The sequence below is a fragment of the Melanerpes formicivorus genome, unplaced genomic scaffold (genome assembly GCF_026170545.1).
Source record: "Melanerpes formicivorus ecotype bairdi unplaced genomic scaffold, bMelFor1.0.p_v2 SCAF_14, whole genome shotgun sequence".
NCBI classification, from domain to species: domain Eukaryota; kingdom Metazoa; phylum Chordata; class Aves; order Piciformes; family Picidae; genus Melanerpes; species Melanerpes formicivorus.
The window spans coordinates 19,763,197-19,787,769 of record NW_027142366.1 but is presented as its reverse complement, the minus strand read 5'-3'; the positions used below and the strand labels follow the sequence as shown (position 1 = coordinate 19,787,769).

Here is a 24,573-nt window from a genome sequence, read left to right as displayed (position 1 = left end):
TGCTGGCCACAGGCTGGGTGGTGGTGGGCCCGGCTGGAGCTGTCTGCTGCCCAGCTGGACCTCCTGGCCGAGCAGCTCGAGGCTCCCCCTCTGCAAGCCAAGCACCCAGGCCGGGGGGGGGGGGTGGTGACGCTTGGCTGTGTGCTCCTGGCTCAAGGGCTGCTCCTGCTGCCAAGCAGCAGCAGATGCCACCCCCTCCCCCCCCCAGCCCCCAGCTCTTTCCTTCAGCAGCAGGCCAGACCGACTGCCCCAGGCTGCTGCTCCACAACGTGAGCTTTGCCTGCCCCAAAGCTCCCGCCAGGAGGAAGGATGAAGCCACTCCTGCTCTCCGTGGCATGCAGGGGGTCAGGGGTGGTTCTCCAGCCCCTTTGCCTAGAGGCTGAGGGAACCTCCTCCAAATGCAGCAGCTCCAAGTGGTTTGCCTTGAGCAGAGAAGGAGCTGCCCAGGGAGGTGCTTGAGGCCTCATCCCTGGAGCCATTGAAGCTCAGCCTGGCTGTGTCCCTGGGCAGCCTGCTCTGGCTGGAGCTGTCCCTGCTGGCTGCAGGGGGCTGGAGAGGATGCCCTTGGAGGGCCCCTCCCAGCCCAGTGCAGGCTGTGAAAGAGGCTGCAGCAGGCTCAGGGGGGTGAGGGCTGGGAAGCCAGAGAGGAGCCCTGCTGGCTGCCTGCCTGTGACACCACTGGGCAGAGGAAACTTCTTCCCAGGTGTTAATAAAGTTTATTTTTCAGCTGATCTCTTGGCTCCTCTCTGCTCCAAGGGGGGAAGCAGCTCTTGGGCACACAGGGGCTGCAGCTGGGTGTGCAGGGGCACAGACCTGCACTGGAGCACCACAATTCCAGCCACAGGGGCACTGAAGGGGCACCCAGAGCCCCCACAAGGCCCTGCCAGGAGCTGCCACCCAGTGAGCCCTGGCCAGGCTGGAGAGCTGGGCAAAGGGGAAACTCAGGGGGCTCAAGAAGTGCAGGGTCCTGCATCTGGGCAGGACCAACCTCCTGCAGCAGAACAGGTGAGGAGACACCTGGGGGTGCTGAGGGACAAGTTGTCCATGAGCCAGGAATGCGGCCTTGAGGCCAAGAAGGCTGAAGGTGTCCTGGGGGCATGAAAAGAGCAGCCAGCAGGGCAAGGAGGGTTTGCTTCTGCTTAGACTCTGCCCTGGTGAGGCCAGCTGGAGTCCTGGGTCCAGCTCTGGGCTCCCCAGCTCAGGAGAGTCAGGGAACTGCTGGAGAGAGCCCAGGGCAGGCTGCAGAGCTGCTGAGGGGCCTGGAGCAGCTCTGGCAGCAGCAAAGGCTGAGAGCCCTGGGGCTGAGAGCCTGCAGAAGAGCAGCCCCAGAGGGCAGCTGAGCAATGCTCAGCAAGAGCTAAAGGAGCTGTGGGGGGCAAGAGGCTGGGGCCAGGCTCTGCTGAGTGCTGCCCAGGGCCAGCAGAAGGGACAGCAAGGGGCAGAAAGTGTCAGGCAGGAGGTTGGAGCTGAGCAGGAGGAGAAAGTTGTTTGGGGTGAGGCTGCTGGAGGCCTGGAGCAGGCTGCCCAGAGAGGTTGTGGAGTCTGCTGGTGTGGAGAGCTTCCAACCCCCCCTGGGCACTGTGCTGCTGGGCAGGGTGCTGGGGGTGCCCTGCTGGGGCAGGGCTTGGGTGGGGGAGCTCCAGAGCTCCCTTCCAGCCCCAGGCTGCTGGGGGTCTATTACAGGACACTCCAGGAGGGCAGCAGCAAACCACCACCCTGACTGTGGTGGTGATCACAGAATCCCCCAGCAGCTCTGGGAAGGAGCTGGCTGCTGCTCTGCCCTGGCTGCTGCAGGCTCCAGCAGCCCCTCTCCTGCTTCCACACCTGGGGCACTGCTGCAGAGCTGCTGCCCAAGTTGCAAGGGGTCACTGGCCAGAGGACTGCTCCTCTTCTTGATCCAAACTCCTCTCCCTGATCATCTCCAAAGTGCTGCTCTGTGCTAGGAGCTGAGCAGAGCCAAAGAAGAGAGTCCTCAAGACCAAGGACCTTGACTCAGAGCCGTGGCAGTGCTCCCCTGGCAGCTTCTGGCTGCACAGTGAGCACAGCAGGGCGGCTGTAGGACAGGGCAGGGCTCTGAGAGTGACTCTGCTTCACTCCTGCATGGCCAAGCCCCACCTGAGCTTAACAGTTGAGAATACAGAGTGCAGCATGGCAGGGCTGGAAGGGACCTCTGGAGCCCCTCCACTCCAAGCCCCTGCTACAGCAGGGCAAACAAGTTCAGATGAACCTCCTGGGCTCCAGCTTGTGCCTTCTGAGCTGCTGCAGAGACAACTTCTGCCCCAGCTGGGACCTCCTGGAGGCAAAGGTGCCAGTGCCCAGGCAGGCAGGAGAGAGCTGAGCCTTTTATTAGCTCTGCTCTGCAGCCCTGGCTGCAGGAGCTCCCACACCACCTCCCCTGCTGTCAGCTCCCAGAGCAGCCAGGCAGGGCTGGGAAGCTGCAGGGCAGGCAGCCTCGGGCCCCTCAGCCTGGGAGCCCCTGGCAGAGGCAGCTGGACAGCACTGGCTGTGGTCCTGCTGATCCTGAAAGGAGTCAGGGAGCTGCTCCACGGCCCCAGCCAGCTCCCTCCACAGCAACCCCCACCCCTGGGAGAGGTTCTGGGCTTTACTGGAGCATCCAGGTCAGCAGATGCTCTCCTCTCGGGGCAGCTTGCCTCAGGGGAGCACCAGAGGCCCTGCTCTGACCTGCTCCAGCAGTGACCACCACTTAGAGTCCTCCAGCCCAGGGCTTTGCCTGCTCAGGGCAGCACTACCCCCTCACACCTCCCCCAGCCTGGGCTACTCCAGCACCTTCCAAGCCTTTTCCTCTGGGCCCTGCAGCACTTCTCTCTGGGCTTCCTTTTCCTTCCTCCTGCTGCATCTCACCCTCCCCCCATCACAGCCTGTGAGCTACCCTTCCCCCCAGACCCCTTCTTCCAGCCTAGGTCCCAGCCAAGCCAGCCCCAAGCCTTCCTTCCCTGCACAGCCCACCCAGCCCTGGGGGCCCTGCTGGGGCAGGACCTCCTCTGCTCCCCAGCTGCTCCCAGGCCCCTTCCCTTGGGCTTTTGGGGTGGTTGCTTTTGCTTCCCTGGAAACTCTTCCCCTTGCCCACAGCTACCTTGCCTTACATTCAATCTGGGCTGCCCAGGGGCCACCAGCCCTGGGCCAGGGGACCCAGAGGCAGCACCAGGGGAGAAGATGGTCTCTAAGGTCCATCCAGCCCCAGCTATTCCAAGGCTGAGGGGAGGGCAGCTGCCTTGGCATTCTCCACCCCTCCTCCAGCAACAGGCAAGGAAGGCCCAAGCCCCAGCTGCTCTTCCCAGCACAGCCTCAGTGCTCTGGGAAGCTTTCACAGCTGCTGCTGTAGGATTGGCTCCAACTCTTCACAAATGAGGCTGCAGCCTCCCCCAGCCCTGCCCCACTGCAGAGCCAGGCCCAGGTGCCCATGCCCCGGTGCCCATGCCCCTGGCACCTGCTGAGGATGGAAAACTGAGATGGAGGCAAGGCTAAGGGCTAAAGAGGGGCAGAAAGGAGCACAGGCTCACAGCTGCCTCAGTGCTGTCCCCAGGAGGCACAGCAGCTCTGGGGGACAGCCAAGGGAGAGGGCCCTGGTCCAGGGGCTTTGGGCAGCTGGCAGAAGCTCCAAGGATGAGGCCAGATGGATTTCTCCACTTTGGCACCTGCCATCAAGGTCCAAAGCTCAGAGTTTCTGCCTGGGCTCAAAGGAACGTTCCCAGACTCCAGGCCACCACTCAGCCCTCAGTTTGTTGGCTGTTGCTTTGTCTCCCCTCCCCCACAGGAAGCAGAGTCACTGGGCACCAGTTCACACCACCAGCAACTGCTCCCAGCACCCTTGTGTCTGCTTCCCCAGCTGCAGGAGATGGGGCAGGACCTCTGCTGAGAGCCTCCCCTGCAGCCCTTGGAGGCAGCCTGACAACAATGCCTTGGCAGAACCACTCCCAAACACTACAGCCTGGGGCTCCAAGGCAGGCAGGGAAGGAGCAAAGCTCTGCTGCCCCCCTCCCTCGGGGCTGCCACAGCTCTGCTGCCCTCCTCCCTCGGGGCTGCCACAGCTCTGCTGCCCCCCTCCCTCGGGGCTGCCACAGCTCTGCTGCCCTCCTCCCTCGGGGCTGCCACAGCTCTGCTGCCCTCCTCCCTCGGGGCTGCCACAGCTCTGCTGCCCCCCTCCCTCGGGGCTGCCACAGCTCTGCTGCCCCCCTCCCCCAGGGGACAGACCTACCCCTCAGTTCTTGTGCCTGCCCCAGCCCTCTGCAGAGGCCCAGCAGACCTGAACAGCCTCAGCCCTGTCCCTGCCAGGGGACATCTGCCTTGCAACTGCTATCGGCGCCGAGACCTTGGCACTGCCAAGCCAGGTCAGACTCTGCCGTGCAGCATTCACCACAGAACCCAAAGTTCTCTGGCACTGCACAACAGGACCCCCAGCAGCCCCTGGGGAAGGCACTGGACTGGGGTGGGCTGGGTAGAGAGAGAGGTTTTGGGGATGGCAGGGCAGAGATCCCAGTTAGGAACTGGAGCTGCGTGAGCCTTGCAGTCAGCTCACTCTGCCCACCCACAAGGAGCCTTCCTCACTGCCCCAGACCTTCCCTGGGGCTGTGCCAACCCACATGGCATAGGAGGAGCCAGGGCGAGTGGCAGAGGCCTCGTGAAAGACGGGATGGAGAGAAGGATGATTGCTGTGGTCAGCTGCCAACAGCAGCCAGGCCCGAGCAGGAAGGGCTGCAGGAGGCTGCAGGCAGAGGAGAGCTCTTCAGGTGCTGCTCCTCTTCCCCTTGTGGCACCCACAAGCGATGCTGGACCCAAAGAGCCAGGCCCCAAGGCCTGCTGGGTTGCGGTCTTCTGCCGTGCCTCCTCCTCCCAGGGGCGCCCTCTGGCGGCGCAGCAGCTGCCCTGCGGCGGAGCTGTGGCGCTGCCGGCTCGCCCGGCTCGGCTGGCGGGTGGAGCATCACCCGGCGTCGGCACCTGCGGGGGCACGGGGCACTGCCAGCGGGGCACCGCCAGCGGGGCGCCCCCGGGGGCGGGGGAGGAGCAGGGCACAGCCTGGGGGTGCGGGCTGCCGGCACCCCGCTGCCTCCCGCGCTGCCGCCGGCTCCCACTCACCCTCCTGCTTCGCTACGGCTCCAGCCCCGGCCCTTGGAGCCTCTGCAGCCTTTCACTCACAGTCTGCAGAGCTCTTCCTGGGGGCAGACCAGAAGGGAAAAGAAGTTAGCCAGGAGAGCTGCCTGCATTCAGCCCCTGCTCTGCTGCCTTGAGCAGCAGGGCCTCCCCCGAGCCCGGAGCAGCAGTGCCTCCTGCCTCTGCCTGCCTTGGGCACAGCCCTCCCCCGACCCCGGAGCAGCAGTGCCTCCCCCTCTGCCTGCCTTGGGCACAGCCCTCCCCCGACCCCGGAGCAGCAGTGCCTCCTGCCTCTGCCTGCCTTGGGCACAGTCCTCCCCCGACCCTGGAGCAGCAGTGCCTCCTGCCTCTGCCTGCCTTGGGCACAGCCCTCCCCCGACCCCGGAGCAGCAGTGCCTCCCCTCACCCCGGAGCAGCAGCGCCTCCCCCTCTGCCTGCCTGCTGCTGGGGCAAGCTGCTGCCATCAGAACGGGACAGAGGCCTCGGCAAGCAGTGCACAAGCAGCTCTGTCAGTGAGCCACCCCCCTGCCCTCAGCCTGGGCTCTCTGCCTGCCAGCAGAGCCTGAGCTGCAGGGAGAGGTGCACAGTGCCACCAGAGCCTGGAGCCCCCCTGGCTGGGGGGGGGTTGGTGGTCCTCAGACACATCCCTGCTGGCCCAGCCCTGCTTCCCCAGCACCACAGCCAGGTCACATGCCCAGCCCTGCCCACCTTACCCATTTCCCCTACACACTGCTCCAGGACAGCTGACAGCTCAGGCAAGCTCAGAGTCTCCAGGGAAGGTGGCCAGCCCTCCAGCACTGCAGAGGAGCAACCACACAGCAATCATCTGCATGCTCACCGGGACAGAGGGCAGACAGGGCACCCACATCCAGTGGCTCTACACAGGGGTTCTGAGTCACAGGGGGAGAGAGCTGGGACTGCCTGTGACAAACCAGGGGGCTTCTGGCAATTCTGCCACTTAGGAATTGGCTTTTGTGTTGGCTGGGGCCCATGTTCAAAGCAACTTGAAGAGCTGAAGTGCAGGGGACAGGGATCAGCAGGATCTCCCTGTGTCTCACCTTGAGAACACAAGCTCTGGAAATGGCATGGCAGTATCACAGTATCAGTCAGGGTTGGAAGGGACCACAAGGGTTATCCAGCCCCAACCCCCCTGCCATGGGCAGGGACACCCCACACTAGATCAGCCTGGCCACAGCCTCAGCCAGCCTGGCCTTAAACACCTCCAGGGACAGGGCCCCAACCACCTCCCTGCACAACCCATTCCAGGGCTTCACCACTCTCATGGGGAAGAACTTCCTCCTCCCCTCCAGCCTCAATCTCCCCACCTCCAGCTTCATTCCATTCCCCCTAGTCCTATCACTGCCTGAGATCCTGAGCAGTCCCTCCCCAGCCTTCCTGGAGCCCCCTTCAGATCCTGGAAGGCCACAATGAGGTCACCTGGGAGCCTTCTCTTCTCCAGACTGAACAGCCCAAACTCCTTCAGTCTGTCCTCACAGGAGAGGTGCTCCAGCCCTCTGCTCATCCTCCTGGCCCTGCTCTGGACACCTTCCAGCACCTCCAGATCCCTCTTGCCATAGGGGCTCCAGAACTGGAGGCAGGACTCCAGGTGGGGTCTCCCCAGAGCTGAGCAGAGGGGGAGAATCACCTCCCTTGCCCTGCTGGCCACACTTCTCCTGCTGCAGCCCAGGAGCTGATTGGCTTTGTGGGCTGCAAGTGCACACTGAGAGCTCCTGGTGAGCTTCTCCTCCCCCAGCACCCCCAAGGCTCTCTCCTCAGGGCTGCTTTCCAGCCAGTCCCTGCCCAGCCTGCATTTGTGCCTGGAGTTGCCTCCACCCAGCTGCAGGACCCTGCCCTTGGTCTTGTTGAACCTCCTGAGGTTGGCTTGTGCCCACCTCTCCAGCCTGTCCAGCTCCCTCTGGATGGATCCCTTCCCTCCAGCTGTCTGCTGCACCACACAGCTTGGTGCCATCAGCAAACCTGAGGCTGAGGGAGACCTCATTGCTCTCTGCAGCTCCCTGAGAGGAGGCTGCAGCCAGCTGGGGCTCGGGCTCTGCTCCCAAAGAACAGGGCAAGAGGCAATGGCCTGGAACTGTGCCAGGGGAGGGTTAGGTTGGAGAGAATGAAAAATGTCTTTGCTGCAGGAGTGGTCAGGGCCTGGCCCAGGCTGCCCAGGGAGGTGGTGGAGTCCCCATGCCTGGAGGGGTTCCAGAAACCTGTGCCATGGCACCTGGGGATGTGGTAGGTCTGGGTTGGGGGTTGGACTGGATGACCTTGGGGTCATCCTGAGGGCTTTTCCAACCTAAGCAATTCCAGGTTAGTCTAAGCAGCTGATGGGACAGCCCAGCCATGGCCAGCAGCTTGCCCCCTGCTCAGGGTGGCAGCCATGGTTTTGGCTCAGCCCTCCTCACTGTGGTAGTGCCCCCAGGGTACCCACAGGCCCCTGCAGCAGTTCCCACTGGCTGCTGCATCTCTGCAGCTGTGGCCACCAGCATCTGCCAGGCCCCAGCCTTGCCACAAGCTGCTGAGGAGCTCCAGGAGCTTTAGAAGCTGCTCTCACATTCAGTTTGAGGCTTTGGCTGCTCAGCTGTTTCCAAACCACTTCTCAGTGCACCCTTGCAGCAGTGGCTGGCTCTGGGTTCCCTGCTGCTCAGCCCCCCCCGTGCCCACCTCACCTGGAGGCTCCCCGGGCCGCCTGTGCTCGCCAGTGCCCAGCTGCAGCTCTGTGCCCAGCACCCTGCCGGCAGAGGGCTCCTGGATGAGGCGTGAGGACAGCTCTGCCTGGCAGCCCCTGCCAAACAAGAGCAAGGCCATTAGGGCTGGCACAGGCAGTGCCAGGCTGCACCCCTCCACGTGCCTGCACCCAAGGCCCCAGGGTCACTGACTGCTCCTAGCTCCTGCCCAGGAGCGGAGGATGTGCCCCAGACGAAGCTTGGGGCCCTCTCCACTGTGCCCCATCTCTCCCTGTCCACAGAGCAGCTGCGTGGGGAGAAGAGGAGGCAGCAGGGTGAGCAGGACAAAGCCTAAGCCAGGGGCTGTGCTTGATTTAGACCAGAAGCAAACCTGAGCTAAGGTTCTTACCAGGCAAGGAGAGCGAGCTCAGGACAGGCACCCAGCTGGAGCACAAGAGGCACAGCAAGCTCCCTGCCATCAAACAGGGCACAGCAGGGCCTGCCAGCAGCCTGCCTCAGCTCCTCAGCCAGCAGGCAAGACAGCTGCCCTGCGGCCAGGAACACCACCCCGCGGCCGGGAATGCTGCCCCGCTCTGCGGCCGGGAATGCTGCGCCGCCCGGAGGCCGGGAATGCTGCCCCGCTCTGCGGCCGGGGAACGCTGCCTGGAGGCTGGGAATGCTGCCCCCGCTCTGCGGCTGGGAACACCGCCCCGCGGCCGGGAATGCTGCCCCGCTCTGCGGCTGGGAACGCCGCCCCGCGGCCGGGAATGCTGCCCCGCTCTGCAGCCGGGAACGCCGCCTGGAGGCCGGGAATGCTGCCCCGCTCTGCGGCCGGGAACGCCGCCTGGAGGCCGGGAATGCTGCCCCCGCTCTGCGGCCGGGAACGCCGCCCCGCAGCCGGGAATGCCGCCCTGCTCTGCGGCCGGGAATGCCGCCCCGCTCTGCGGCCGGGAATGCTGCCCCCGCTCTGCGGCCGGGAATGCCACCCGGAGGCCGGGAATGCTGCCCCGCTCTGCGGCCGGGAACGCCGCCCGGAGGCCGGGAATGCTGCCCCGCGGCCTGGAATGCTGCCCCGCAGCCGGGAACGCCGCCCTGCCCCGTGGGAAGCCAGTTTCCCCTGGCCGGGCTGCCGGCAGAGCCCCCCCAGAGCCCCCCCAGCGGCCGGGCCAGGATCTGCAAGCAGCAGGATTAAGGCCACCTGGATGTGTCTGCTCTACCAGTGTGCAGAACGTGGCCCAGTTCAGCTGGGGCAGGGAGACAAGCACCACAAAGGCAGCAAAAAGTTGGGTGAGACTCTGAGCAGCCTGACTCCGTTCAAGACGATCCTGCTCAGTGCAAGGAGGCTGGACTAGGTGACCCTTTAAAGGCTGCTTCCAACCCAAACCAGTCCCCAGCTTGACACCAGGAGATGGGGGCAGGCACAAGTCCATGGCAGGGATGTGAATGCCAGGGCAGCTCTTCCTGCTGGCTGTCAGAGGCAGAAAAGTGTTCTTCACTCTCCAGGGCAAGACACTACAAGTCTTTTGAGATGGTTTGGAAGTCAGAAGCCTTCCTGCATTCACCCAACTACCAAGCTGTAGCCTGGGCACTGGATCCCACATAAGCACAAATACAACTCTCAGGCTTCTGGTTCCCTCTAGCTGGAGCAGGAGCTACCAGCACCTCTGCAAATCAGCCTGGGCACAGCTGGTGCAGCCACCTGGGGCTTCACATCTGCTCATGTGGCTGTGGCTTTCATCCAGAGGAAGTCAGGCAGGCCCAAGCCAAGTTTAGATGCCTGGTGAGCTCTCCTGCCTCACACTAAGGCTGCCAGGGTGACCTCTGATCTCTGCATGGCCCAGAGCCCCCTTCCCAGCAGCCTCAGTGCCGTGTCCTGGGAATGACTTACTTGATCTGATCCAGCAGGACCCCAGCATCCTTGGTGATGGCCTGGGCCTCTCTGAGCTGGCACTGGATGACATTCCAGGTCTCATCCCGCTCCATCAAACAGCTCTCAGCCACTGCACGCAGCTTCTGCTCCTGGCACACCTGGCCCTTCATCACCTCCACCTCTTCACACCTCTGGAGCAGAGGAGAGGGTTAGGATGGGAGTGATGGACACCACTCATGGGCCAGCTCTGGAGTGGCCCTGCAGGCTCTGCTGCTTTGGCAACCAGAGGGTTCCTGCAAAATTGCACCCAGCTCCCTGGCAAAGGAACTGGATAAGGCTGGCACCCTGAGACAGCTTCTCTCCACATCAAGACCAGCCCCACCACTGACAGCTGCCCCTTCCTCTCTGTTTGGAAATGCTCTCAGGAGGCCCAGAAACCCCAAATGGACAGAAGGCTGCCCCCCAACGGCAGCTTCCCCAGGCTGCTCACCTTCACCACCAGTGACAGGGGGAGAGCAGCAGCTGCTGTCCCTCACACCTTCCTAGTTCTCAGGGGGATGTGAGGCACATAAGGGCTACATCCTCTGTGCTCCATGCTTGAGAAGAGCAGGTTGGTTAACACTAAGTGCATCCTATCTACTGGGCACCAAGTGTGTCCCATGGAAGTTCTGTCTTTTCCTTTAGTCCATTCCAGAATCCCAGCAGCCTGGGGCTGGAAGGGAGCTCTGGAGCTCACCCACCCAAGCCCTGCTCCAGCAGGGCACCCCCAGCACCCTGCCCAGCAGCACAGTGCCCAGGGGGGGTTGGAAGCTCTCCACACCAGCAGACTCCACAACCTCTCTGGGCAGCCTGCTCCAGGCCTCCAGCAGCCTCACCCCAAACAACTTTCTCCTCCTGCTCAGCTCCAACCTCCTGCCTGACACTTGCTGCCCCTTGCTGTCCCTTCTGCTGGCCCTGGGCAGCACTCAGCAGAGCCTGGCCCCAGCCTCTTGCCCCCCACAGCTCCTTTAGCTCTTGCTGAGCATTGCTCAGCTGCCCTCTGGGGCTGCTCTTCTGCAGGCTCTCAGCCCCAGGGCTCTCAGCCTTTGCTGCCCCCAGAGCTGCTCCAGGCCCCTCAGCAGCCTGCCCTGGACTTCCCGCAGTAGCTCCTCCATCAGAGGCACAATACAAAGAGATGGCAGAGGTGTGCTAAAGCCTGCCCACAGCAGAGGCTCACCTTGTGCAGCTGAATTGCCAGCTCCTGCATCTCAGCCTCCAGCCGGTCGGCATAGGCCAGCTCCAGGGCGTCGCTGGGCGGCCGGGCGCTGCTGTGCCAGCGTGCAATGGCAGAGGTCATCTTCCTCTTTGGCCCAAACAGGCTGCTGGGGGAAGGGCAAACTTAGGGAACAAGCTCTGCACCCTCTTTTCCTTAGCCTCAAGGGGACACCATGAGGACCTCTGCAGTCTCCTGGTTCCTTCAAGGCCCCTCAAAACTCAGGAGGCTGTTGAAGGCAAAGACGAGATGGGCAGAAGAGAGAGGCACCTGGGGCAGAAAGCTTCCTGCCAGGCTGTGTGGATGGCCTGGGAGGGAAGGGGAGAAGAGGAGAGGCAGCTGGGGGAGAAAGCTTCCTGCCAGGCTGTGTGGATGGCCTGGGAGGGAAGGGGAGAAGAGGAGAGGCACTCACGTGATGCCTATCTCCTTCAGGTCGCTCTCTGTGAGGGTCAGGAAGATCCGGAGGTCAACATCTTGCTCCTCAAACACCTGCAGATACTTCAGGCACCCAATCTGCTCCAGCAGCGTTGCCAGGTCCTGCAGCCCACCCAGACCAAAGTTACACTCTCACAAACAGCAGCATTAGCACTTCTCTTCACACACAATCCCAGAGCTGTTTGGGTTGGAAAAGCTCTCTGACATCAGCAGCTCCAACCAGCAGCCCAGCCCCACCATGGCCACCACACCCTGGCCCCAGCTGCCATGGCCACAGGGTTCTGGAACACCTCCAGGGGTGGGGACTCCACCACCTCCCTGGGCAGCCTCTGCCAGTCCCTGACCACTCTTGCAGCAAAGAAATTGTTCCTCCTCTCCAACATCACTCTCCCCTGGCACAGCTTCAAGCCATTGCCTCTTGTCCTGTCCCTTGTTCCTAGGGAGCAGAGCCCAAGCCCCAGCTGGCTGCAGCCTCCTCTCAGGGAGCTGCAGAGAGCAAGGAAGTCTCCCTCAGCCTCCTCTTCTCCAGGCTCAACACCCCCAGCTGCCTCAGCTGCTCCTCCCCAGCCCTCTTCTCCAGACCCTTCCCCAGCTTGGTTTCCCATCTGCCTCCTCATGATGCTGTTGTGCCTTCCAGGGTTCTAGCAGCAACCAAGCCTCGCCCTGGCTAACTGCCTTCTCCACAGCCACACCACAGGACTGGGCTGCCTACTGCAGCTGTTGCCTCTTGTAGCAAAGGCAGAGCAGATAGACCAACATCTGCTCCAGCCACACCACATCCTTGTCTGGGAGCAAGCCCCCAGGCTTGAAGTCTGTAGAACAAGGCTGTAAGCAGCACTCAAGCAGACAGTTCCTGGCACTGCTGCTGAAGCATTTCAGCTTGGGCAGATCTGGAATCCAAGGTGACAACTTCCCTCCTGTCTGAGAGGGCCAAGCAGCAGCTTGGCAGATCTCCCACACCTGACAGGGTGACAGTCTGCACCCCCTCAGAGCCAAGGTGGGCAGTTACCTGTGGGCCTGTATAGGCAGGGGGCTGAGCAGAGCCCCCAGCCCTGCCCAGGCAGTGGCACCAGTGGCTGTCGCTGCTGCTGTAGCGACTCTTGCTCTTGAAGCTCTTGGCCTGCTTCCGGCTGGGGGTGCTGCTGGCATGGTCAGAATCCTGCAGAGGGAAGAGAACAACACAGAAGGGAAAGGTGAAGGACGACCAAGCAAAGATGCCACCGTCCCCACAGCTACCAAGAGCAGACTCCAAGTGCCAAGCTGCGAGACCAGGTGTGCTCCAGAGTGCTGGGTGCTGCACTTGGGTCACAGCCACCCCATGGATGCTGCAGCTGTGGGGCAGAGTGGCTGGAAACTGCCTGGGGGGAAAAGACCTGGGGGTGCTGGTTGACAGCAACTGAAGATGAGCTAAGGTGTGCCCAGGTGGCCGACAAGGCCACCAACAGCCTGGCCTGAATCAGCAATAGTGTGGCCAGCAGGAGCCCCTGTGCTCAGCACTGGTGAGGCCACAGCTCAAATCCCAAGATACCACCCTGCTGCCATGGGACGGTGTCAGGCTCTTGCAATCCCAGTTGAGGGGGCAACATGCCAGAGCAAAAAGCAGTGCTGAATGCTCCCTGAACTGATGCAGTGCACTAAGACCACACTGGTGAGAAGCTCTGCTAGATACAGAGGACTTCTGCTCAGCTGCTTCAGCCTTCTGTACAGCAGCTGCAGAGCTATGTCTTGAACCACACGAGCTGTGACACGAACCAAGGAACAGCCTCCAACCCCCTCCCCTTCCTGCACTTCAGAAGGGCCAACACCACTGCTGTGCTTCTCTCAGTCTTACTGCACTGCCTGCTCCCTCCCCAGGCTGCAAGACTGGGCCATCTCCAGCAGGTCACAGCCACCACCCTGTGGCTAGCAGCTGGAGAGAACTCCAGCTACTGACTAGCCACCAACAAGCTGCTCCAGAGCAGACATGCCCTGAGCTGGCTTCTAGCCAGAGCACAAACAAGCCAGCCCATAACCTTCCAGTATAAGAAGCTGGTTTCCTTGTGGGGACCTGTCCTCACTCAGGCTGGGACTGCAGGCTCCTGTGGAGGCTGAGTCACAGCAGGCTGCAGAAGTGTGACAGAGGCCAAGCTGAAGGCAGAGCAAGGCAAACTGAAAACCTCACCTCATTGCTTTCCAAGGAGCCTTCGCTGCTGACTCCCAGGGCCTTGGTCAGGCATTCACTGCTGCTGCTGCTGCTCCTGACAGCTCCTAAGTTGTTGGTGAAGAAAACATTCTCCTCTGGAAAGGTGGGAAAAAAAGTAGAATCTGAGGTTCAACTTCCTTACACTCAGAGATGGTTTTACCACAGAGAGGAGAAACCCAGAGCAAGGCTTCAAATCCAGCACTCATGGCAAGACAGTCCCAGGACAGAACCATCACACCTGATCCCAGGCACTCATCCCCCTCCAAGTGCAGTTAACACCACAGAGAAGTAGAAAGCTGAGTGTGCTTCTGTGGGACTCTTGGCTCCGTGGTGCAGAAGGGATGATTGCTCCAAGCCTGCAGTGCCTTCAGTGGAGCTGAGGAAAGGCCTAGAGCAAGGCACTGACATGTTGTTAATTGAGGAGCTGCCTGTAGACCCCTCCCTGAAGGGCAGCTCTGGAGCTCCTTCTGTCCAGTCTCACTGCTCCAGCAGGGTCAGCTCCAGCAGGTTGGCCAGGAGCATCTCCAAGGACGGAGCCCACCCCAGCCCTGTGTGCTGCTCTCAAAGAGCAGGCAGAAAGCATTTCCTTATGTTCAGAAGGAGCCTCCTGGCTTCCTGTTTGTGCCCAGCGCCTCCTGTCCTGCCCTGGACCCCAGGTGTTCCACCTGCTTTACAGCCTCCCATCAGGGTGTGGGTACAAACTGAGGAGCTCCCCACAGAGCTTTCTCTTCTGTAGGTCAAACCATCCCAGCTCTCAGCCCTTCTTCCTGAGAGCTACTGCAACCCTCAACAGCTTCATGGGACAGGAAGGTGCAAGGCCTGGGCTGGTCTCTCACCCAGGCGTGCACTGCCAGCCAGACCATCTCCTGAGACAAGGACTCACCCCTGCTGCTGCTGCTCTCCACATCCTGCTCATTAATTGGAGAGGTAACATCCCTGTTCCTGATACCATCTGCTTCACAGCTGCCATCATCCTTGAAGGTGACATAGCCCTGAGGAGGGACCTGCTCTGTGTGCAAGAGAACAAACAAGTTACCAGGGAGGCTCCAGCAGGAAAGCAACCACTCAGCCCTCTTGGATCATTTTCAGGTCCCTGTCTCCTCAACCAGCAGGTTTCATTCTACAAAGCACAGAAGCAAGCTGAGGAAGGCACCTGCCTACAGCCTGTGCCACACCAATACTCATCAGCTGGTTTTCAGTCAGTGCTGAGAAGCACCTGAAGCAGCAGCTTCCAGCAATGCCTCTCCTGTTCATGCTCAAATGAAAGGGGAAAACATCTGCTTGAGAGCCAAGCACTCTCTGCAACACCAAGCCCTCTGCATGGGTGCTCAACAGCAGCAGCAGCTGTGCCACTTCAGAAGCTGACAGTACCCACTCAGCACAGCCACTGGGGTAACATCTCTGCATGAAGGAATTCAGCTTTGAGAATGCTTTCAAGCCTAGCTGTCTGTATTCTTGGCTACTCCAGTCAGCCTGAGAGATAGCCATGGCCACCACAGACTGAAGAACCACCCCTGCAGCCAGAGGCTGATGTCTGAGCTGGGATCACCTTTCTTTTGGCTGCTGGTTCTGCAATCTCATCCTCAGCACTGCTTCAAGCATGGAGGAGGACAAAGCTGACAGGCCTAGGAGCAGGAACTTCCCTTCCATGATCAGTGGCTCCTTAGCTTCTGTGGTCACTTCCTTTGCCATCTGCTTGAGGAGGGTTCTCAAACTTTTCAGCCCACCTCAGAAGGGGCAGCTGGACTCAGAGGAAGAGTGACTGAAGTCAGAACAGTGTTTGTCCCACAAGTGCTCTACTCACTGTCCAGCCCTAACAAGAAGCTCAAGGGGTTTTCTTTTCAAACCACAGGCTGGGAAGCCTCACTAACTGCTGCTGTACAAACCACACAGGAAGCCCAAAGGAAGCAAAACCAAAGAGCTGCAAGGCACTGGAGACCTCGCAGGACTCAGGCAGGCTTCTCACTGCTCTCACCATAGCGAGATTGCTTCTTTCCCCCAATTCCAGCTGCTGTTATCTCAGCCAAAGCCTGGGGCCCCTCATGGATGCTGGGGCCCTTGGTCCTACGAACAGGTCTCTGTCTTTGGGGAGCAGAACAGGATTCATCTGAGGAACTCAGCTCTTCGTATTTCCCTGCAGTGCAAACACAGGCTGTTGGCAGCAGTCATTCAGATACCTACTGCATTTGCTACTAGTTCCAGAAATGCAGTGGAAGAAAAGGAAACGTTAAAAGGGAGGTGAAACAGTTTCAGCAGGTCAGCAAGGGGCCAGCAGACAATTGCTGGGTCCATGCTTCCTCCATCCTTAGCAGTGCTGGAGTTTCCAGCACAGACAGCGAGCACTACCTCACTCACACAGCAACGCCCCCCGGACATCAAACACCTCTCTTCAGCTGCTACCTTAACATGAACAAGCCAGAAACATCTGTTACCTGGACCCCTGCAGAAGACCTTGGGCACTGGGGCTGCATGCAAATCTATCAGCCCCACAATCTTTGTGTGGCCATACTTCATGGCCAGCATCCGTGCGGTGGCTCCGGTGTTGTCCCTGACATCTGTCTTCACTCCCTAGGGAAACCAAAGGTGGCTGAAGTGCAGCAAAGGGGACTGTGTACAAAGAAGCCAAGGAATTGGCTTCATTAGAAGTTCAGGTTCACCTCTGATAGACAGGATAGACAGTTCAAGCTCCACCAATAGGCTGTTGCCTTTCTAGCTACTCAGTTTGCCAGCCCTGAGTGCCCAGCAGCTCCTGTGCACTGCTCCATGGAACAAGGCTATCTGGGGAGCATTTTGTGTGGCTGCCTCCCTCTGGAGGCAGGCTGGACCGGCTCAGGGGGGTGTTAGAAACCAAGTAACATCAAGAGACATGCATGCTGGTAGGCTTTTGGAGGCAGAAGCACCCACAGGATGCTTTTGGGTGCCAGAAGCTGCCTGTAAACACAACACATTACTACTGGAGCTGCTCTCCATCCAGTGACTCTTCAGTTAAATCACAGAATGGATCAGGTTGGAAGGGACCTTAGAGATCACCTACTCCAACCTCCCTGCCACAAGCAGGGACACCTCTCAACTGGAGAGGAAACCTGTACAGCTAGACCTCACTCCTGCTGGTGCAAGGCCAGTGTAAAACCAGAGCAGGTATCTTGATATGTGCCTCCACAGACCAAACAGAACAGAAGTCTGCTGCCAGCCTTGTGGCTGCTGCTGAGGGCTGGAAGCAGGTTTTCAGCTGCACAAAGAGCTGCCTATGGACACTTACATGATTGAGAAGGTACTGGACAATGATCTCATGGCCAGAAGCAGCTGCTTCCATCAGAGGTGTGTATCCATATGCTGGCTCCCTAGGGAGAGAACAAACCCATCAGTGTGAGAATCAGAGCTGAGGTATGCTGCAGGCCCTGCCATACCCTCACAGGGCAGCTCCAGCCCCTGCCCTCTGCTGCTCAAACACTCCATGCACTGGCTGCTCCTCTGCTCCCTGGGGTTCCTTGAGTAAAACTCCCAGTGCAGATTCAGGGCCTCCCTACTGGCTGCACAGCAACAGGTTACTCTGCCAGCTGCAGCCTTGCCTTTCAGAGGCACAAACCAGGTTTGCAGGAGCTCACAAAGCAACCCAATGTCTAAATGGAGAGGCAGGTCCCAGGGCAGGGGAGTGATCTTCAAATCAAAAACATGAACTCCAAGAACACAGGAGATTCACCAGCAGGCCTTGTAAAGTGCCCTCACTGCTCTTGGAGATCAGCCTCTAACTAAAGCAGCAGTTATCCAGCTCCTCCTGAGCTCACTGCTCAGCTGCAGGCCACCTGCCCTGGAGCGTGCCAGGCTTCCCACAGCACAGCAGAGACAAAAGCAGAGGCCTTCCCCCTGGCTGTGCTCAACTTCTGCTTTGACACCTAACATGAGACCCTTGAGAAGAGAGTGACAGGTTGCTCCTTACCTGCAGTTGGCATTTGCCCCATTGTCCAGCAGGAACTTCACCATCTGCTGATGTCCGGCACTGGTGCAGTGGAACAGGGCAGTCCAGCCATGAATGTCCTTCATCTCCAGCTCTGCACCTTGCTTCAGGGCAGCAGGGAAGGTTCTTTACTGCACCCCTTCTGCTGGACTCTCAACCACCACCCCTCTGTGCTGTCACACCAACAGTTTCACACCTGGCTGCACCCAGCAGTCAGTGCCCGAGAGCGCAGCCTGGCATCCACCAGCAGGGCCGGGGCAGGGACTGGCCCCTGGCACTGGTAAGGATGGGGTCAGTTTTGGGCCCTTCACTCCCAGAAGGACATGGAGGGCTGGAGCAGGTCCAGAGAAGGGCAACCAAGCTGGGGAAGGGTCTGGAGTGCAGGGCTGGGGAGGAGCAGCTGAGGGAGCTGGGGGTGGTGAGCCTGGAGAAGAGGAGGCCGGAGCCGGGGGGGGGCTGGGCTCTGCTCCCATGCAACAAGGCAGAAAGAGCTTCTCCACCCCACACAGTTCCATGATTCTACAGTGGAAAACCCTGCTCTGTGCATCTGCACCAGGACCTTACCTGTGGGTGATGGATACACACCTGCAGAAGAAAGTAAGCCACACTTTCATTTCCACAGCTGGAGGCCAGCATGAGTGGTGTCTGCCCCTCTGGCGTGGGGATGTTCACGTTCACTCCTGCTTCCAGCAGCAGGTGCACAATGGTGTCATGGCCAATGTAGGAGGCATACATCAGAGGAGTCCAGCCCCCACAGTTCCTCTTGTTTAAATCCAGATCTCCACTGAAGAACACAAAAGAATTCAGCTGAATTATTGTCTTGGAGCTGTAGATCAAAGCAGGCTAGTGCAGACTCCTGCTACCATCACTGTACTGAAAGAAGGCTGAAGAATACCTGAAGGGATCCTGCAGGAAGGCTGCAGAGGAACTTTTCCTGGGGCTGTCTGAGACAAGCCAAGGGGGAATGGTTTGGAGCTGAGGCAGAGCAGGGTTAGAGTGGAGCTGAGGAAGAATTTGTTGAGTGTGAGGTTGGTGAGCCTCTGGCCCAGGCTGCCCAGGGAGGCTGTGGCTGCCTCCTGCCTGGGGGTGCTGAAGGCCAGGTGTGGTGGTTTGGAGAGAAGGGCCTAGCCTTCTGTCCCCCACAAAGAGGAAGAAAAACCACAGCTAGCCAGCCAGAGAAGCAAAAGGAGAAATGCTGTATTTCACAAGCAAGTTGGAGAATGCAGGACATGTACACAACCTGCAGTACTGACAACATAGACACAGAAATGTACAGCGAAGGAAACAGCAACACAGGAACCAACTGCCCTCCTGTACCCCCTCCTCTCCCCTTTTCCCCCAAAGAGGGTTAGAAAGAGAGGAAAAGGCAGGAGATTAGTAAAGCAGAGTGTTAGTCAGCCTTATCTGTTCAGGGTCACTCTGGCAGGGAGCCCAGAAGCAGACCAGCTGGAAAGGGAGAAGGAAAGGAGCGAACTGAGGACAGTTCCAGCTGAACTTAACACTTAAAGTTGCACTCTACCAATCCACCAATGAGATTAGTTTAGAATATCTGATTGTTTTAATTAATATGCCAAAACATTCAGAGTGTCCCAGCACTGTCTCTTTCTTAAAGGCACAGCCTCAAACAGTCACACCAGGCTGGAGGAGGCCTTGGGCAACAGTCTAGCTGACTAGAGTCCCTGCCCACGGCAGGGGGCTGAAGGAGATGAGCTCTGAGGTCCCTTCCAACCTGAGCCATTCTGTGAAAGAGATCCCAGCTCTGAAGCTGGCATGGGAGCTCCTGCCAGCTCTAGCACCACCTCCAGCAGTCACTGGGGAGCTCACTTTTACCAGCAGCCTTTCCCTCGAGGCTCTGTGCCTCAGCCCCCTCGGGGCCAGCCCACCCCCGGCAGGAGGTGCCCTCCCCAGCCCCTGCTCACCGTTGAATGCACTCCTGCACCACTTGGTCCTGGCCGACAGAGGAGGCAGTGTGCAGGTCCAGGGGCAGGTCCAGCTCCTCCCGGCAGAGCAGCGGCCCCGCCCCGTGCCACATGGAGAGGCTGCGGCTCAGCAGCTCCGACTCGCTGGCCTCGTCGCTCAGCTCCGACATGGCAGCCTGCGGCAGGGAGCACAGCTCAGCGGGGGCCGGGCCCGGCAAGCCCAGCTTCAGGCGCTCAGCACCACACCCCGCACCGGCCAGGACACGCCTCCAGCACAGGGGCCTCTCACCACACGGACACTGAAGGGCTGGAGGGTGTCCAGAGAAGGGCACAGCTGCTGAAGGGTCTGGAGAACAGGGCTAAGGAGGAGCTGGGGGTGTTCAGTCTGGAGAAGAGCAGGCTGAGGGCAGACCTCATTGCTCTCTACAGTTGCCTGAAGGGAGCCTGCAGTGAGGAGGGTGCAGCCTCTTCTTGGTGACAAGCAAAAGGAGCAGATGGTTCCAAGCTGCTCCAGGGGAGCCTCAGGCAACATTTCTGCACTGGAAGGTTCTCAAACCTTGGAACAGGCTGCCCAGGGCAGTGCTGGAGTCACCATCCCTGGGGGTGTGCCAGCAGTGTGGGGACCTGGTGCTTAGGGACATGGTTTGGTGCTGACCCTGCAGTGTTGGGTGGAGGGTTGGACTGGATGAGCTTGGAGCTCTATTCCAACCAGGTGTTCTGGGATCCCTTCTGGCTCTCTACAGCTCCCTGAGAGGAGGCTGCAGCTAGGTGGGGCCTGGGCTCTTCTCCCAAGAAAGAAGTGACAGGATGAGAGGAAGTGGTGTCAGGTTGAACCAGGGGAGGTTTAGGTTTGACATGAGAAGAAACTTCTTCACTTAAAGGGCTCTCAAGCCATGGCCCAGGCTGCCCAGGGAGGTGGCTGAATCCCTGGAAGTGTTTCAAAGAGGCTGAGCTGTGGTGCTGAGGGCCACAGTTTAGCCCCAGCCTTGGTAGAGTTAGATAATAGTGGGACTCAATCATCAAGGTCTTTTCCAAGCAGAATGATTCTGTGTGTGATTGGCACCACAGCCCCAGTATGGGCTTGGAAGGTGAGGTCACCTCAGGGGTACTGTGGGCCAAATTCCTACCTCTGATGGCCTCCTTAGCCTGAAGCAGCAAGACTTGCTGAGGAGCTTTTGATGACAGACCTTCCTCTCTCTCTCTGGGAACTGAATGCACTGGAAAGAGATAAGCCAACAATGCTCAACCCCAACCAGTTTCATGCTTCAGAAGCAGTGGCTTTATTTGCCCCCTTCTAACCAAAACATGCCCAAGGCAGCCCTGGGTGCCATCCTCAAGAGAAGGCCAAACTCCACTGCAGTGCAGATGGCATGCTCAGGTTGCAGTTCTCAGTCTGCCTGCTCTGCAATCCAGAGAGAACAAGGAGTGCATGTGTTGGATGCTCCTGGTCTTTCTGTCACAGGATGGCTCCACTTAATTGAAGGCACGGTCATCAATGACAGCTGCCCCCTGCTCTGAAGTGGGTCACACCACCTGAACAAGGTGCACACTTCATTAGGGAGAAGCAGACTGATTCAGCATTTCAGAAGCAGCCCAGTCCTGTCTCTGTGGATCCTGAAGTTGTGGGAGCACCTTCAGCAGCACTGCCCCTGCCCATTCATCATCCAAGCCTGGCCACCATCCTGCTGGTAAAGCCAGGGCAGCTTCCTGGAAGGTTATCTGCCAGCCCTAGCCTCAGGCAGTGATTGCAGATTAATCACTTGAAGCACTCACAGGAGTGTCCTTGTTTGGCATTTCATAAGCAGCCCTTTGCCACAGCTGTGTCTGTCACCTGAGCCTGGCAGCTGGAGATTCCAGCAGCACTCTCCCCTCCCTGCAGGGTCATCTCACCCACTCCACACCACACCACCAGCTCTGGCCTTTGCCTGCTCCCACTGGGCAGCTAAGCCACCAGCAAATCTTCTGTGTATAGGTAACTGCTTGCAAGCTTAATTCCTCAAAAGGATTCACTGCCCAGTGGAAAAGGACCTGGAGGAGTTCAACAGCTGACTGAAGAGGAGTCAGGGTGTGCCCAGCTGGCCAAGGCCACCAGCCTGGCCTGGATCAGGAGTAGTGTGGCAGCAGGGGCAGGGCAAGGATTGTCCTCCTGGACAGGGCACTGCTGAGGCCACAGCTCAAATCCTGGGCTCAGTTTTGGCCTCCTCACTACAAGAAGGACATTGAGGGCTGGAGCAGGTCCAGAGAAGGGAAACCAAGCTGGGGAAGGGTCTGGAGAAGAAGGCTGGGGAGGAGCAGCTGAGGGAGCTGGGGGTGTTGAGCCTGGAGAAGAGGAGGCTGAGGGAGACCTCCTTGCTCTCTGCAGCTCCCTGAGAGGAGGCTGCAGCCAGCTGGGGCTTGGGCTCTGCTCTCAAGGATCAAGAGGAAATGGCCTCAAGTTGTCCCAGGGTAGGTTTAGGTTGGACATCAGAAGAAACTTCATCCCTGAAAGGGTTATCATGCCCTGTCCCAGGCTGGCCAGGGAGGTATCATAGTATCATTCAGGGTTGGAAGGGACCACAAGGATCATCCAGCTCCAACCCTCCTGCCATGGGCAGGGACACCCCACACTAGATCAGGCTGCCCAGAGCCTCATGCAGCCTGGGCTTAAACACCTCCAGGGACAGGGCCCCAACCACCTCCCTGGACAACCCATTCCAGGGCTTCACCACTCTCATGGGGAAGAACTTCCTCCTCACATCTAGCCTGAATCTCCCCACCTCCAGCTTCATTCCATTCCCTCTAGTCCTATCACTGCCTGAGATCCTCAGAAGTCCTTCCCCAGCCTTCCTGGAGCCCCCTTCAGATCCTGGAAGGCCACAATGAGGTCACCTGGGAGCCTTCTCTTCTCCAGACTGAACAGCCCCAACTCCTTCAGTCTGTCCTCACAGGAGAGGTGCTCCAGCTCTCTGCTCATCCTCCTGGCCCTGCTCTGGACACCTTCCAGCACCTCCAGATCCCTCTTGCCATAGGGGCTCCAGAACTGGAGGCAGTACTCCAGGTGGGGTCTCCCCAGAGCTGAGCAGAGGGGGAGAATCACCTCCCTTGCCCTGCTGGCCACACTTCTCCTGCTGCAGCCCAGGAGCTGATTGGCTTTGTGGGCTGCAAGTGCACACTGAGAGTTGAGTGCAAGTGCACATTGAGGTGGCTGAATCCCCATCCCTGGAGGTGCTTCAAGAGGCAGAGATGTGGTACTGAGGGCCATGGCTTAGCCCCAGCTCTAGTAGTTGGAGAATGGTTGAACTGGATGAGCTGAAAGGGCTTTTTCAGCCAAAGGATTCCACCATTCCATGACAACATCCTGTGGAACTATTTCTTCCCCTTGAGGGTTCTCAAGACCTGGCCCAGGCTGTCCAGGGCAGTGGTGGAGTCCTCATCCTTGGAGGTGTTCAAGAAGTGTATGGCCATGGGCTTACAAAACTGTTTGGAGAAGCAGGTTCAGGTGAAAGTGAAGCTCACTGCTCCCTCTGCAGAACCCTTTTGTTAATTAGCTAAATTAACTACAAGCCCCACAGGTGTTTGGTCTTTGCCAGTCAGCCCCACAGAAGGCAGTAGTTACCAAGCCCACAGGCAGCAGGGCAACGCTGACAGGACAGAAAGGTTATGCCTGACCCCACTCCTACCACCTGCACTCTGCTCTGCCTTCCTCCTTTTTTCCACTCTGATATTTCAGCCCAGCCTGACCTGAAGCATTTCAGCTACACAAGCACCTGAGAAGACAGAAGGCAGCTGAACAGAATCCAGAGAACAACAAAAGCTATCAGAGCCCTAAGGCTAGCTGGAATGAAATCAGGGTTGTCTAGACTACAGAGGAGATGCCTGGAAGGTACTCAGGAGCACAGCCTTCAAGCACACCGGTGGTTGCTGCAGGAAGGCCAGAACTGATCTGCTCCTTGTGGTCAGGGCCAGCATCACAGCATGGAACAACTTGAGCCACAGCAGGGAAGAGTTTGGTTAAAGACCACAAAGCTCCTTGCGACAGTTAAGTGCTGTGGTGGCTTACCAGCAGGGGCTGGGTTGCTAAGCACAAGCTAGCCAGAGACCTTCTGAGTATTTACAGGCTGTCCTCTTGCCTCGGGGCAGAGTAGGTAGCACTTGATAGAGCCCTCCCTCAGCCCCATAAGCTTGTTCATTAATTGTATTTGCTCCATCAACACCCAGCTACTTATCAGCACTGCAACTCTACAGCACGGAGCCTTGGAGCAGGCAGCAGACACCACACTGCTCTGGACTCAGAGTTTGCTGTCTGAGCATGGGAGAAAAGCAGAAAAAGGGAATTATAATGTAAGAACTTCAGCTGAAAGCAACAAAGAAAGCACCTAAATACACTTTTCATTTGAGGCTAAGCCTAAGAAACAAGTGACAGCAGATGAAAGAGCGGCAGAAGAGCCACATTAAAGGAGAAGCAACCAGGGCCCAAGGCAGAGCAAGCCCAATTAACGACCACTCCTCAGACAGCACCACTGCTAAATTCATCCTCACACCCAAACAGGTCCTTCTGATGAGCTGAGAGCTCCTCATCTGCACCTGGTACTCTCACACGTTACAACACACCACGGCCTCCAACCAGCGGCCTGGCGCATCATACAGCCCCGAAGCTCGACACGAACCCCCCCCAGCAGCCGCACGCAGCAGCCCGTTCGTCAGCAAGGGCTGTACCAGACGAAGCGCAGCACTCCCAAGCAGCGCAGACACCGCAGGCCGCGGAGCTCGGCGCCGGGCAGGCTGCGGTTGCCTGGAGGCACACAAGGCCGCTCGTCTCATCAAGAAAGCTTCCCTGAGGCGCTGCAGGCCAGGCCGGGGCCTACCTACCCCATGGCGGAGCCGGCAGACTGCAGCTACAGAAGCAAAACCCCTCCGACTCCCACCTAGGAGGCTGCACCCGAACGGTCCCTCCCCGCAGCCACCGCAGAGCGACCTTCGGCCCGCTCGGAACCCCTCCGCCCCTCACCTGCACACCCGGTGAGCGCCGCGGCCGGAAGCTGCTCCCCGGCGCAAGGGAAGATGGGAAGCAGCGGCTGCCCCAGAGTACAATACCCGCAAGCCTCTGCGGCGGAAAGAGGGAGCTGCGCTAAGCCAATCAAAAGCGCGCCCGTGAGGAGGCGGGGCATAGCATAGCCAATGGGATGGGGCGGTTCTAGCTGGC

At 59.3% G+C, this 24,573-nt stretch overlaps 1 protein-coding gene across 3 annotated transcripts; it reads right to left on the bottom strand.

Moving 5' to 3' along the window:
* Positions 1 to 454: 454 nt before the first annotated feature.
* ANKS3 (ankyrin repeat and sterile alpha motif domain containing 3) lies at positions 455 to 24,446 on the bottom strand. 3 transcript variants are annotated; one of them, XM_068147341.1, is made up of 18 exons: positions 24,379 to 24,446; positions 20,519 to 20,608; positions 19,392 to 19,567; positions 18,058 to 18,256; positions 17,455 to 17,576; positions 16,777 to 16,858; positions 15,950 to 16,085; positions 15,493 to 15,651; positions 14,401 to 14,526; positions 13,497 to 13,612; positions 12,345 to 12,494; positions 11,313 to 11,437; positions 10,865 to 11,009; positions 9,667 to 9,839; positions 7,782 to 7,897; positions 5,823 to 5,906; positions 5,095 to 5,171; positions 455 to 4,956 (listed from the first exon to the last, which is right to left on the bottom strand). In XM_068147341.1, exons 3-17 carry the CDS (start codon positions 19,559 to 19,561, stop codon positions 5,107 to 5,109), a joined length of 1,968 nt encoding a protein of 655 aa, XP_068003442.1. In that variant the 5' UTR covers positions 19,562 to 19,567; positions 20,519 to 20,608; positions 24,379 to 24,446; the 3' UTR covers positions 455 to 4,956; positions 5,095 to 5,106. The 3 variants fall into 3 exon arrangements, with proteins under 3 accessions (XP_068003442.1, XP_068003441.1, XP_068003443.1); XM_068147340.1 differs by lacking the exon at positions 24,379 to 24,446 and having other exon boundaries at positions 456 to 4,956; positions 10,865 to 11,006; XM_068147342.1 differs by lacking the exons at positions 19,392 to 19,567; positions 20,519 to 20,608; positions 24,379 to 24,446 and adding an exon at positions 18,368 to 18,878 and having other exon boundaries at positions 456 to 4,956.
* Between the last annotated feature and the right edge of the window lie 127 nt (positions 24,447 to 24,573).

What these genes read in the sequence shown, in the direction of transcription:
- ANKS3 (XM_068147341.1), bottom strand. Translation starts at nt 19,561, where the DNA reads ATGTCGGAGCTGAGCGACGAGGCCAGCGAGTCGGAGCTGCTGAGCCGC. An exon ending in GTGCAGGAGTGCATTCAACG is followed by an intron (nt 18,257 to 19,391) that starts GTGAGCAGGGGC and finishes TGTGTTCTTCAG; the next exon opens with TGGAGATCTGGATTTAAACA. An exon ending in GCAGTGTGTAGGGGAAATGG is followed by an intron (nt 5,172 to 5,822) that starts GTAAGGTGGGCA and finishes GTCTGCCCCCAG; the next exon opens with GAAGAGCTCTGCAGACTGTG.